At 48.2% G+C, this 13,174-nt stretch overlaps 1 protein-coding gene across 5 annotated transcripts in view; it reads left to right on the top strand.

Moving 5' to 3' along the window:
• Nucleotides 1-13,174, top strand: part of ETS1 (ETS proto-oncogene 1, transcription factor) — a 69,683-nt gene that overhangs the window by 2,394 nt on the left and 54,115 nt on the right. For 2 of the 5 annotated variants that reach the window (XM_021375822.1, XM_021375824.1), the window contains exons 2-3: nt 3,350-3,432; nt 5,043-5,184. In XM_021375822.1, coding sequence (XP_021231497.1) covers nt 3,350-3,432; nt 5,043-5,184 — 225 coding nt within the window. Of the gene's footprint in view, nt 1-3,349; nt 3,433-5,039; nt 5,185-6,910; nt 7,078-13,174 lie in introns of those variants that run through there. The other 3 variants (XM_021375821.1, XM_021375823.1, XM_021375826.1) reach the window with 2 other exon arrangements.

Below are 13,174 nucleotides of genomic sequence, written 5' to 3'. Positions count from 1 at the left end.
CTCTGGGGCAGGAGCTGCCCATGCTGCAGCCCATGGAGGACGATTGCATCCTTTGCATTTTTCAAGTCTTTGTTCCCATACTTGAAGTTAGGAATACTTTGATGGGGTTGCTAATGGCTCCTGGCTAAATGGCTAAATGCTCCTGGATCCCCATCCACCCCAAGGAAAGGGAATTTTGTTGGTTTACAGGGATGCAAAGAGCTGCCCAGATGCTGCCCACTCACACTACTGGTGTGCAGGGTGCTAATGTGGCAGAGATGGGAGCTGCTGGTCTTCTCTGCTGCAGGAAAATCGCTGCAGTCTCATTCAGCTTCCCTTTCCCCAGACTTAAGACAACAAAGTACTTGAAGCTGTAAGGGATTCTTCTAAAGGGTCTTCATGTACCCAGTAGATACAGCTCATCTTCATTTAATATATATTTTTAATTCCTTCCTAATTTCTACAAGGGTATGTGTGTTAATCATGAGGACAAATCATTTTCCCCTTTTAAACTAAGTTTGGTAATTATTTTCTTAAAAATTCTCCTGCAAAAGAGGAGGGATGGACGTTGGAATGAAATTAAAATGTTAATTAAGTTTAGAAATGACTGAATAGTCTAATAGCTTTGGCTGGTACTTGATCAAGCCCCAAAACAAGCGCTGCTTCTCCCACACGTGTTTTCACCATAAGACAGGAATAATAAGAGCAAACAATAAGAATGAATCAAGCTGTTAAGTCATTAAGGATTTTACCAAATGGCTCTGATTCCCCTCTATTTATTAACAGCTTGCAGCAAGCTGCGGATCTCGATTATCTTGGTGTAAATCTGCAGTGATTTCCTTAATTTTGGCCAAGTTACCTGACACGAGGGATGCTGCCATTGAATTTAGCTCAGCTGCAAGCTCCTGAGTGGTCATTAAAGCCCTCTAATGGCATCCAAGGGGAGGAGAGGAACTATTTAGGCTCTTATTAGAGGAAGCTCAAGAGAAGAAAAAATATGGCTCAGCCATCAGGGAAACTTGCTGACAGTGAGAGATGTATTGGGCTGTGAAGTAGTTTCCTATGGGAAGTGGTGGAAGTTCTGTTAAAATCAGTGTGCACCAAGCTCTCCTGAGCTCCTTCTCTGCTTTTGCCTTGCCCCTCGTTGCTGGCTTTGTGCACCTACTTCTGCAGAGCTCAGTTCTTCTCCTGCTGGTTCCTCTTCTGCAGAACAGGGCTCAGGAGGGGGTTGTTGGTGCTGCATTACTGCTCTGTGGTAATGTTGTTCATATTCTTTATGGCCTGAGGCCTTGTCCTGGGCGTAGGAGACTTTAACCAAAGCACGTACTGCTCTGAGTATCGGTGTGCAGCACCGCACTGGAAGGTTTTGTTGGCAACGGCATCCTGAGAAAAATGCAAACAACGTTCAGCGAGGCATGAAAGCAGTTTGTGAGAAGTGTGCAGCGTAGGTGACTTGATCAAAGGGAAAAAACAAAGCCAAGCCCCAACTGCCTACTGCAAAGAGCTGCAAAGCAGCAAAACGAGCTGCTCGTGGTACCGCTGTGACACTGCTGTAACCCCTTGCTCTCACACGTGCCTGTGCTACTGGGCAGTTGGGTCAGCCTGATGATTTCTGTAGTGCTTGTCTCGTGCTGGTGCAGTTTGGCAGCACAGGTCCTAACTTCGGAGCACAAGGGCCATCAGCCACAGTGAGGTGATGCAGTTGTGCTCTTTTAAGGCTAGGACCAGAGGGACAGGTGTGTGACCAAAAGGGGCAGAGTGACTTTCCTCCATTGGCTGACTCGCAGAGATGGGTGCTCTGCACCCTCTTTTATTTTCCCCAGCTGCAGTGAGATTTAAGACAACGTGTTTTAACGCCTGGTTAGGGCAGGCTGGGAGGGCGTGCTCTGATGCTAACATCAGTTAAGGCTTCTCAGCCACAGCAACTTGCAAGACGTGTGCACTTGGGTTTGCTTTAAGCACAAGGAGAAACAGGCCCGTTGTTCTTTCAGCACATTGGTAGTTTTCAGTTTTGTGAATTAAAAAGAGAAGTAAAATAATAATAATAATAATAATGCTGGTGTTAGAGCAAAAGTTAGTAATAATAAGCAGGAAATGATGATAATAATTTAATACGCGTATACATGCAGGTGTTTCACATTTGGCCATTAGTCACACCGCGTGGTGGGAGACGTTATCTGCAGTCCCTGGTTGCTGAGGTGGTGAGTGAGGCACAGCTGGGGCAGGCTCTGCCTTTGCTGGGTGTTTGCTAACAGCGGCCAAGCCCCAGCCCTGTGAGCAGGGAGGTGGGGAGGCTGCAGTGCCCACAGGAGCTGTGGGTGCAGAGCAGAGGCGGAGGCTGATGGAAACCTGGGCGTGCTGGCTCTGGAGGATGGCCTGCGTGAACGTTTGCATCTGCAGCAGTCACAGTTGGTAGCACAGGAGGTCTGCAGAAATACACGGGCGTGTATTTCAGAGGATCTGGAGCTGCTGTGTCCTCAGAAAGGTGAGAGCACAGCAGCTCTTCTAGCTCTTGGGCAACATGATGAAAACAGTGATTCCCTTTAGCTCCAAGTTGTACCCTGCCTGAGTGAGCCCTTCTGAGCTCAGACCACTGCCATTTTTATTTCCAGCACCTTTAAGTTGTATCCTGCAAAACACAGAAAGTGCATTCAGAGTTCTCTGCTGTGCATTTGAAGGAGAGGATGAGAAGCGCCTACCTATTAGAAAGCAGAACTAGGCCTTAGCTATGCACGACGGCTAACTAGTGATTTAAAATTGCATCTAGCAAGCAGCACTGGTGGGAAGACATGCTCAGAGGAGTACATCCCATGATAGGAATGGCAGAATATGAACCTTGGTCTCAGCAGTGCAAGGGAGAGCTCTAGCACAGAGAACCAATGGCAATCTAGGCAAACAGAAGATGTTTCTTGAGTAATGAGAAGTTTTTTTTGGTGAAACGAGTTGGTGCTGATGAAACTTTCGCAGGAAAGGTGATGCTCTCAATTAATTGGAGGGGGGGGAAAATAGCAACTATTCCCCACCAGTTTTACAGCAAAAGAAATATGATCTCATCCACCCTCTGAGCAGCTCCATCAGCTTCCAGGCAATAATTCATTCAGCATTGTCCAGCTCCCCTCAGTCTACACAAATGGATTTGTGTTTGCATTGTTGATGTATATATGCATCCAATTGCAAAACCAATTATTAATATAGATTTTTTTCCTTTTACTTTTCCTGCTTTAAGTCATTGAGATTGGCAGCCTGGTGCTACCTTTACACGGCTGTGAGAAAGCACAGGCTTTACAGCAGGTCTAGCTGAGGCTATCCATTTTTATGCCACGCCAGAGTTCAGCAGCAGAGCATCTGATGTCTGTTTTCATTTCTGCAGGCACCTCAGAGATGATGAGTTACTACATGGACACAACCATTGGCAGCACGGGCCCTTATCCTTTGGCTCGCCCTGGAGTGATGGTAAGAAAGGGGATGGGGGTTATTTTTCTGCCTCTAGCAGTGGCTTTTCTCTTTGGCTGCTGTGACAATGGCAGACCATTCACTGACACGGCTTGGTGTTGACTGCTAAATCATCCCGAGGTTTCATGTAGTTCAGAGCAGCGTCCAAAGGCCAAGAGCTTATCTCAACCTCTCAAGCTTGCAAACCCGAGCTGGAAATAGGATTGCTGCATCGGATTTCCTGTGCTTGTCGTCAGAGGAGGATTGTTAGGGTAACCATTGTCCTGCAGCCTCCGCTCCCCACGCTGACCTTCACCTGCTGTGGATGAATGCAGCAGCATCAGCACAAAGCAGACCTGGCTTTGGAAAAGCTTTGGTGGGGTTGGCTGGAGTTTTTTGATAAATACCGGGCTTCCTCTCCGATGGCAGCTCCTTTTTGTTTGTGCTGTTGCTGGGTGGTTGTATAAAATACGCATTATAATGCGGCGCTGGGCATGCCTATATGGATATCAGCAGCTGTGGGACGGGTCTGAGAGTGCCTAGTGCTGCTCCTGAGCTGAGCACTGCATGCTCTTTATGCTGCTGATCACCTTATGTTTGTACATGACCTTTATTTAGGAAATCACATCAATGGACGTTTCTCCAAAGAAATGACAGCTAGTGTTAAAGATCCTAGACAAGGTCAGATGTAAGCTGTATCTCTGAGCTGGGACACCAGGGGATACAGAAGACTTGCTAGAAAGCAAAATTATCACCAAATTAGGAAGAAAAGGCCACTGTGACACATGAAAAATGTCTAACACGGCTCAATATCTTCCTTTTAAATGGTTCCAAGAATGCATTTGGCATTTAAACATTGATTGGAAATGAAGCAAAACTGTTTCCATGTGGGGGACTAATAATAAAAAATGAATGACTGAAAACATCCTGAATTTATTTACATGTATGACTACATGTATGCATATGTTGTTATTTTACTGACGTATACATGTATGTGGCATACATCTGTAAAAATCTATAACATAGTACGTGTGCATATACATCTATGTGTGCACATGCGGTATGTATTTATGTATGGTGGATATACCCGTAAAGACACATGTAATGAGTGTGTATATACATAATGCTAGTGATATCCTGAGATTATTTCCATATCTCTATATATGAGCATACATATTACACACATAAAAGCGTCATATCAGTAGTGACAACTGTACCTAGAACTACACACATGCATACATCTACTTGCCCATATAACACACACAATTTGTATGTGTAGATAAATATATGTAAATAACATGTGTTACATTACAACAGGTTTTCTGACTTCGTTGTGTCCTCCTGGCTGCTCAGCTGGGGTAGTTCTGGGCTCAGCACAGGGCTTCACCCGGGAAGAGGGTTTAATACCGGGGTGGGGATTGCTGCTCCCTCAGCTGCAGGTCTTTGCCTCCACGCTTTGTTTTTTTTTTGGCTATAACAATTCAAGTCGGTCTTTCTGGCTGCTATTTTGCACTTGAATGGTCAGGTAAGTGCTTTGTGACTTTCTCCTGGAAGGAGGGGAGGGGGGGGGGGGGTTGGTTCTGGGCTGGTTTTGCTGCTGAGGTGACATGCTTCCCTCCCCTGCCCAGAAGCAAGGTGCCGGCAGCTGCTGCGAGGACCCCTGGATGCCGTGCAGGCTGCAGTCGGCCTGCTGCCCGCCCAGGGCCTGCTGCCCGCCGTGGGACGAGTCGGCCATCCAGGAGGTGCCCACCGGCCTGGAGCACTACGGCACAGGTAGGAGCCCCGCTCTGGGGGACGTGGGAGGGCCGGCCTGCTCCTCTCTGTGTTGGTGGGCCTTGGTGATGGGCAGGTTTAATGTCCCAGTTTCGTGTGTGCGGCCTAGAACTGGTTCCTTTGGAAGGGTGATGAGGCCTCCGTGAAGGGGAGCCCGGACTCCTGAGCCTGAGTTCTGCTGTTACAGAGATTTTGGATCTCTGTCTCCTCTCACCCCTGGGGATGGTGGTGCTGAGGCATTCAGTGCTAAAGTGACCGCAGCTGGAGGGCATGGCCGTGCTGTGCTGTCAGGGTTGGCTGGTTGCGATACAGCCTACAGTTAAACTAACGTACTGGCTTTGACTAGATGATGCTGTTCTGTAACGCATTCATACTTTGAAAGTCGTTAGAAAATCACCAGTGACTAATTCTTGCCCCGCACTTTGTTCAACCTGTGAAGCAGAACTTGCAGCTTGGGCTGCTGCTCGTATAACTGACAGCGCACGGCTCTGGATCTGTACCCAGAGATGTGACATGAGCAAAGAGCTTTGGACTTTGGTGCAAGCCCCGTTTCCCCTGCAGCGTGCTGTGTTCACTGCCCCTGTGCCACTGTTTTGGAGGCTCCCCTGCCCGCAGCACGATGGTTCAGCTTTGGGAATGTGTGCCACCAGGTCTCACTTCCCAGCTGTTCTGTGGCAAAAGAGAGGGCTCAGGTACACCATGGCACAGGCCAACAGCAAAACCAAGTGAAAGAGCTCGAGTTGCATGAATGTGACCTTTGCAAAGGGCCAATATGAAGTTTATGTTTCACTTAAGTCCCACATAAGCCTATCGTGAAGCACATAAATCCCATGTAAGCTTTTGCATGGCATGTGCTGGTCTTCTGTGACTTGTTCCCGGCTTGTTAGTTATGCACATTGGCCCCTTGGGAGGGGAAAAGCCCTGATGTTTAGAGACTTTTTTGCAGCTAAAGAGTTCAGCAGAACCAGTGACTGTTGCGGTCAAATGTACAATTTGAAATCTCTCCTTGGCAAATATTCAGGCATTTCAATTTCTTTTTTCCTTTGGTGAACACTTGTGTGTTAGCTGGAGATGAACAGAGAGCTGTGGCTGGAGAAAAACTCCGCTGTCTATTCCCAGCCGTTCTTATTTCAGCTATTTTGCTCAACTCCTGTGGGTGACCTCTCTCAGCATGATGTCAACTCTGCTCTGATGAAATCTGCTCTTGCAGCATTTGGATTTACTCAAACATTTTGCAAATCTGTGCCTGGAAAGTTTTCTTTGTGTTTTCTTTTTTTTTTTTTTTTTCAATACCCTCTCTCCTTTTCTGTGAAAGCGCTCTCTCCAGGGACCAACATATCTGTAACCCAGATCTTCATTACCCCATGCTGGGTCTGTGAAATTTCTTGCTGCAGAGATTGGAGCCTGGTTCAAAGCCCACTGAAAAAAAGATGTCATTGTCTTCAACAGGTTTGAGTCCAACTTTGGATACATTGGGACTTATAGGACAGGCCTCTATTTCTCTTGCAGTACCTAAGAATTACGTTTCATTTCTTCCTGTTGCAGTGCGAGGTACTCTTTCTCTGATTATTATTATTTTAATGCTCTGCCATTTTTTTTTTTTCAGAGTCTAGAGCAGTTTCTAATTTTAAATGAGAGGAAACTCTCATTTGTATATACTGCTAGGAACAGTCTTTCATTTCTCCTTTGTGTTTTGGGTGTGCATTTGTCATCTATTCTTCTGGTATACTGGAGGCTATTTTGGTTTTCATGGTCTTGATGTTGGTGAAAGAAACAAATCAACAAGGAAAACGCAAGTGTGAATATATCCTCTTGCAACAGAAACCCGCAACACTTCTACAAGTTATAGAGCTGCTTGGCTTTGTTGAAAGATACTTTGCCTTTGAAGCACGGGTGAGTTTATTTACGTTGCGCTTGAAGTCTGCTAAGATTATTTGGTGATATGTATAAAGAAAAGCCTGATGTGGATTTAGTTTGGAGATAAGGATAAGAAGACAGGTGGGTTTTATTTTGTATTTTCGTTACAACAAGAATTTGGAAGTAGTGTATAGCCATTTTTATTTGTTAGCTTGCTGTCTCAATCTGCAGCGCACGGGTTGGGACTGCGACTGCCCTGAGAGTCAGCCATGATTGGGTCGGTAGCAAGCAAAGGGCGCGTCCCAGAGGTGTTAGAAAGCAACTGGTAAGATCTGCCTGCTTATGAAAACTGGCTTCTGTGGGAATAGGGACGTAGAGATTGTTGCTTGTTAGTTGCATTATCTGGTGACCCAAAATCAAGGGTGCTGCGCGTCTGCCTGAAGCAGCAAGGCCACTGAAAGGATGCTGTCACACTTAGCACTGGGATTGTCAATTCTTAGGGCAATAGTATCCTAATATTACTCTTTAGTAATATTTTTTTGGCGGATACAAGGTTAGGCACAAAACTGGAGGGGAGGAGAATATTTGATAGCAGTATTGTAATTTCAGCAATGACATTGTCCTGGCTGCGCTGTCTTTTTGAGCCAAGGTCACTTTGACAACCCCTTCACTATGAACTGGTTTATTTTGCTTAGTGATAGGGGAGATAAAACTGTTGTTAATGGCAGGAGAAGGATGAAATGCCTCTAGCGGAAGAAGTTTCTCTGGTGGTTGTTGTGCTGAGTTAGCACACTTGGACTGAAGGCACTCCTGGACTTTGGACACTACAGGAACCTTTGGATGAGTGAATTTGCTTTCTCTCAAACAAATAGGTTTGAGTTCTGCAAGACGAGGAATGAAATGAAAACCTTTTCTAGAGGAGAGATTAGAGCTGTGGGTCTGACCCTGCTTCATTGGCTGATGCTTTGAAAGCAACACTGCTGATTTCGGCACCGAGACGCAGTCACAAACGGAAGGAATTGCCATAAGCTGACCCCCAGCACCCAGTGCTGTAGGAGGGCACAGTGTAGAGAGGACAGGCTGCCCCAGTCTGTGGCTCATACTGTCTGGCCACATTATCTCTCAGCCCACAAAAGAAGAGTTTGTTAGCTTGGGGGCAGTGTGTCCCTAATGCAGACCTGCATCCAACTCCCTGGTGCTGGATGGGCGTCTTGTCTTGGGTCCTGCAGGCTGGGCCGCAGCGGTGTCATGCTGGAATTTGGCAGGAAAGCAAAGCCTTTGGAGCTGAAACAAAGCACTGCAGCACATTGCATTGCCCCACACCACGTGGAGATGCCCTTCCTTTGCACCCACCCCGCTAACTCTGGCTGTGATCTTTCTCCAAGCCCCACTCTCAGCTCGGACTGCACTGCAGGCAGAAATCATGTGGGGACCGCCTGCATCCAGTGCAAACTCTTCCTGCTTTTCCCCACCTTGCCCTCCTTTGCCACGAGACCTGCTCTTTCTCCTCCTGGGTCCTGGTAGAGATCCCCAGAGGAAAGCTGTTTCTGTGAGCATTTTCTGGGCTGTCTTCCAGGCCCATGCACAGAGGAAAGGGAGCCTGGGGAGGGGGAAGGTGAAAGCTGACCAGGCTCAGCCCGATGGCTTCTCCAGCTGCAGCACATTTTCCAAGTGAAGCTTAGGGGAAAAAAAAAAAATCTGCATTTTTTCATGTCCTTTTATCCTATTTTTAACTGTGGCCTCCTTCCTTTTCTCAGCCTCCTCCAACACTTCCCCCCTCCCCTGCGCTGCTGCCTCCCCCGCACGCTCTCTGCAGAGATGAATGGGCGTCTCTTCGCAGGGCACGCACATCTGCTTGCGGCTGCGAGACCCTGCAGGACTTCTCATGCAGCTCAAGGCCCGGCCCAGCTGTCCTCTCCTTCCCTAATAAATGAGGAGTGGGCAAGGGAGAGCGTGGAAGAAGGTGAAGGGAAACAGCAGTGTGTGGAAAAAGCAGTGAGCCACTACAGAGAGGGACGAGGTGGCAGATGCTATTTGTTTCAAGGCTCAATAAAAGCCACGAACAAAATCCTCCGTGCAGATGCCTCTGCCCAGCCCAGTGCCTCTCATTCCCCCAAATTCATAGCTCACCCCGATTCTTCTCTGGTGTCCCATTGCAGCTCTGCCAAGGGATGAATGAGGCCTTTCTGCTGGGCTCTGTTGTCATCCTCCAGCCGGCACGGCAGCGCTGCCTCTCACAAGCCTTGGGGTCTGGCACTGTTTATAGCCTGGCTAGAATGAGTTTCTTTGACCCTTTTTCTTCCTGGCAGTCTTTGGGTGTTTCATTGACTACAGTTCAAGTCATGTCACACCTACTATAAATGGGAGCTCTGGGTTTGTTGGAGGGCAGACACAATTTTCTCCATTAACGGCACTTGCTTCAGTCTAGCGGCAGAGAAAAGATCCCTCTGTGCCCTGTGAATGAATTGCAAAGCCACGGGCTGCCTGTGTCTGTGTCTCCTGGCACTTTTGCAGGGGTCCTCTGAAGGATGCTGAGCTGCTGCTGGTTTGCTCTTCGGGTTAGTGGGAAGTAATCGGTGTCTGATTTGTGTGGATCCTCACTGTTCTGCAGGTGAAGAAAGAGTGCGCAGGTGACCCTGTGATATCTAGGTATACTCCCTCTACGTCCCCTGCTGTAACCTGCTGCAAGTCAGCACTTGGGGAGGTTTATTTGCACTGAAGCAAGGGAATGACAAAAATCCAGGCTTTCACTTTTCGATTTGTTTCCTGCCTGACCCTAGAAAAATCCCTGTCTTGCCTCTCAGAGACAAAGCCCTAGGGAGGTCCCTGCACGTTGGGTTGTCACCAGAGAATGAGCACTGAGCTCTTTTCCCACTTGAGCTGCAGGCTTGTGTCAGCTGGGGATCAGCTGCTGCCTGCATGGGGATGAATCGTGCTCGGAACAGGGGGATGGTGCTGGGTGAAAACTGGAAAACTGTTCTACATTTTTTGGGAGGTGATACCTGCAGATTTGCTAGGAGCCACCTTATGAAAGGGGATTTAAAGCTCAACAAGAGGGAAAAGTCCAGATGCTCTTAAGGCACTGCACCAGAAGCATCAGAAATATGAGCAGGAGTACTGGCAGCTTTGGCATGCTGTGGGGAAGGGCTCACTTGATGTAGAGTTCAAGAGGAAAGGAACGGAGTGATGGGCTGTTCTGCAGGTGACTGCAGATGTCTCACATTGAGTTGGTCTTGGAGTAGCATGGATCCTTCTGTAGGGATGGAGTGAACCACCCTCTGAGTGCACCCATTTTTTTATCCAGAGGAGGAGGCTATCCTGTGCCACCCTACACTTACTTGGGCAAGGCCACACAAAGCACAGATACATCACTGTGCTTTCCCAACCTTGTTTGCCTACAGAAGTGTGCTGGAACCCACGAGCGCTTGCTTCTGGGGGCACTGAGCAGCTGAGCACCTCTCCAGGGACTTGGGGTTGCACGTGGCCAGCCCTTCCCACAGCAGTGCCCTCAGAGGGCTCAGTGCTGGCATGGAGCCGGGAGGGCAGCACGAAGCCAGCTTCTATTTGTGGCTGGGCGATGCTGGGAGAGCAGCGTGGGTCTGTGCACGACAGGCAGAAGGGGACGTGGGGAGCATGGGGGGCTGGGACCCTGCAAACAGCCTGTTTCTTTCAGCTCCTGGCAGCGTGAAGCACCTCTCTCTCCCTCCAGATGTTCACTGTGTTTATAGCTGCTGAAGCAAGAGACTGAACTCTCATTAATACGTTTCTCTCTCCCTCTCTTGCACTGAAGCCAGAAGTCTCAGCTCAGAGGTTGCAGCTGGAAAGGAGCTGAGGGTGAGGGGTGGGAGAGAGAAGGGAGGTGTATGCAAGCCTCCCATCCCATTCAACTCCCCCTCTCCACTTTCCTCCCCCCGAATCCTCCCAAAATACACATGCCCCGAAAAAAGAAAAACACTAGCAGATTTTTTATTTCAGAAAGTAAACACTTAGGCCATGGGGGTCTGGAGGTTATGGGAAAAGAGGAAACCATTGGGCTAATCAGGCTGGGACACACTTCCCCTGCTGAAATAAACCAGAAATCATTGCATTACAGGGTGCTGCCGTGGTTAACCCTGGTGCTGCCAACACAGCTGAGCTGAGGAGCTCGGAGCTCACGTGCTTTTCCCCCCGCTCTCTGGTTTTTGGCCAGAGCAAAGTGCTGATGTGGAAGGGGAGCCAGCGCTCTGCAGCGGCCCTTTGGCATGCTGGCCCTTTGGGAATGAGTTGTTGGGAATTTTTAGTAGGAAATTAAGTGGGTTTTTTTTTTCTTACGGTTTATGAGCCATCCTACAGAATTTCATAGCTATTCTTGCCTGAGAACTCTGCCTGGCTGTTGCAAACGTCTACAGAAAGGAAATCTTTCTCTGCTTGGATCAGCAAGATTTGGGGGTAATGTCTGCAGACCTTTGAACAGTTTTCAGAGGGCTTTTCATTCTTTTTAGAATTGTGTTAGGTGTATAATTGTAAGATTACCATTGACTTGATTGCAGACCCTTCGGGACGGAGTCCTTCATATTTTCTTTTACTCCTGTGTTTGTCAAACACTCAGCATAGGGGATCTGCTCGCGGAACGGGGGAGCCTTGATGCTCCTGCAGGACAGAGAATAGCTATAGCCCAGGTGTAAGTGAGCTAATAGCCCTTTGTACCAGCTTTACAAAGATCTCCAATTACTCTCTCTAAGCCTGGCCTTGGACTTCCCTGTCTCCTATCGCAGTCTGAGTTGCCCACTATAAACGGATACTTGCTACCTGATCTCACACATCTGAAGACTGCTGCAGTTCCTTGAGTTTCAGAAAGGCTGGATTCTCTAAGCATGAATGTTTATCACTGAGAGTCTGTTTCATCAGAGCTCCATGCTGTGATTGCTGACCCCCTTTGCACCCTGCCAGGCACAGATCTGCAGTGAAGCCCAGATGGGTTTTGCACCCAGCTCCTCGGTGCATCCAGGCTGCTTTGGGAGCCCCATTCTTAGCAAGATGCGCACAGCTGAACTTTGGCACCCTGTGTCTGTGTTCTCCCTGCAAGCCTTCCCTCTGCTAGCAATTACCCCAAAGAGGCACAGCTGAAAGGGAGAAACAGCATCAAGCACTTTGTAGCCGGGGTAAAGTGATCTTTCCAGTGATGCTGCTGAAGAAGGCTTTACCTCATCTGTTACAGTGAAAGCGTTGGCGGTGAAAGGTGCCGTCACCGGTTCCTTGAGCCGTCAGCCAGGCTCTTGCAGTGTTCCCACCAGAAGGCAAATCCCCAGATAGCGATGATAGGGGAGTGCTGCAGACCTGCCGTGTCCCACCCCGCTATCTCAAGAATGCATTTGAACAGGAGCTGTTCCTGCAGCCTCTGGAGGCCGAAGCTTCAGATGGCAATCAGGCTGTATGGAGATAGTCCCACAGGGCAAATTTCAGAATTTTTGGAGCTGGTGTTCAGCTCAGATAAGCCCTTGAGAGCTCAGATACTTTATCTGAGCCTTATCTGAGCTATTTGCATCACTTCAATCTGAGAAACCATGCTGTCAGACACTTGGGGAGGGGAGCGAGATGTCTGAGGATGGCCTGTCTGTCTGTCTTAGTATTTTGAGCAGATAGACACCTTCAGGAGGACTGAGCTATCCCGTGCCATGTGCAGCTCAGAGAGCTTGTATGCAGGCTGGTAGATGAGGAGCAGGAAGGAGGAACGCTGTGCTCAGAGCCACGTGGTAGGAAGGATGGAATTAGGTCCAATATTCCCTGAAATCCTATAAGGGATGGCATCCCTTTGCACATCTGACTGAGGTCACTGGGTCTAACAGCTGGGGTTTGGAAGACCTTGGCTACATAACATAACAGAAAGTCTTCAGACATCCAAACTGTGCTGGCTTCCACCAGAGTGAGATGTCTAAACCATTTACAAGGCTGCCTGTAGCCACAGCGTGGCAGTTTCTCGTGTTGGAGATGCAGTTGATTAATTAATTGCACATTTTATTGCGATGCTTAATTCATCGAGGTCGGGCAACTGGCTGGAAGTCTCTGGAGAGCGGTGTTGTACAAGTGCTCAATATTGCTTTAAAAAAAAAAAAGAAATACCCAGCAAAAAGTCATCTTAACCAATACCAAGCCA

This window comes from Numida meleagris, chromosome 23 (assembly GCF_002078875.1).
Source record: "Numida meleagris isolate 19003 breed g44 Domestic line chromosome 23, NumMel1.0, whole genome shotgun sequence".
Lineage (NCBI taxonomy): Eukaryota > Metazoa > Chordata > Aves > Galliformes > Numididae > Numida > Numida meleagris.
Note: the sequence above shows the minus strand (reverse complement) of the source record. Positions and strands in the feature narration are given on the sequence as shown.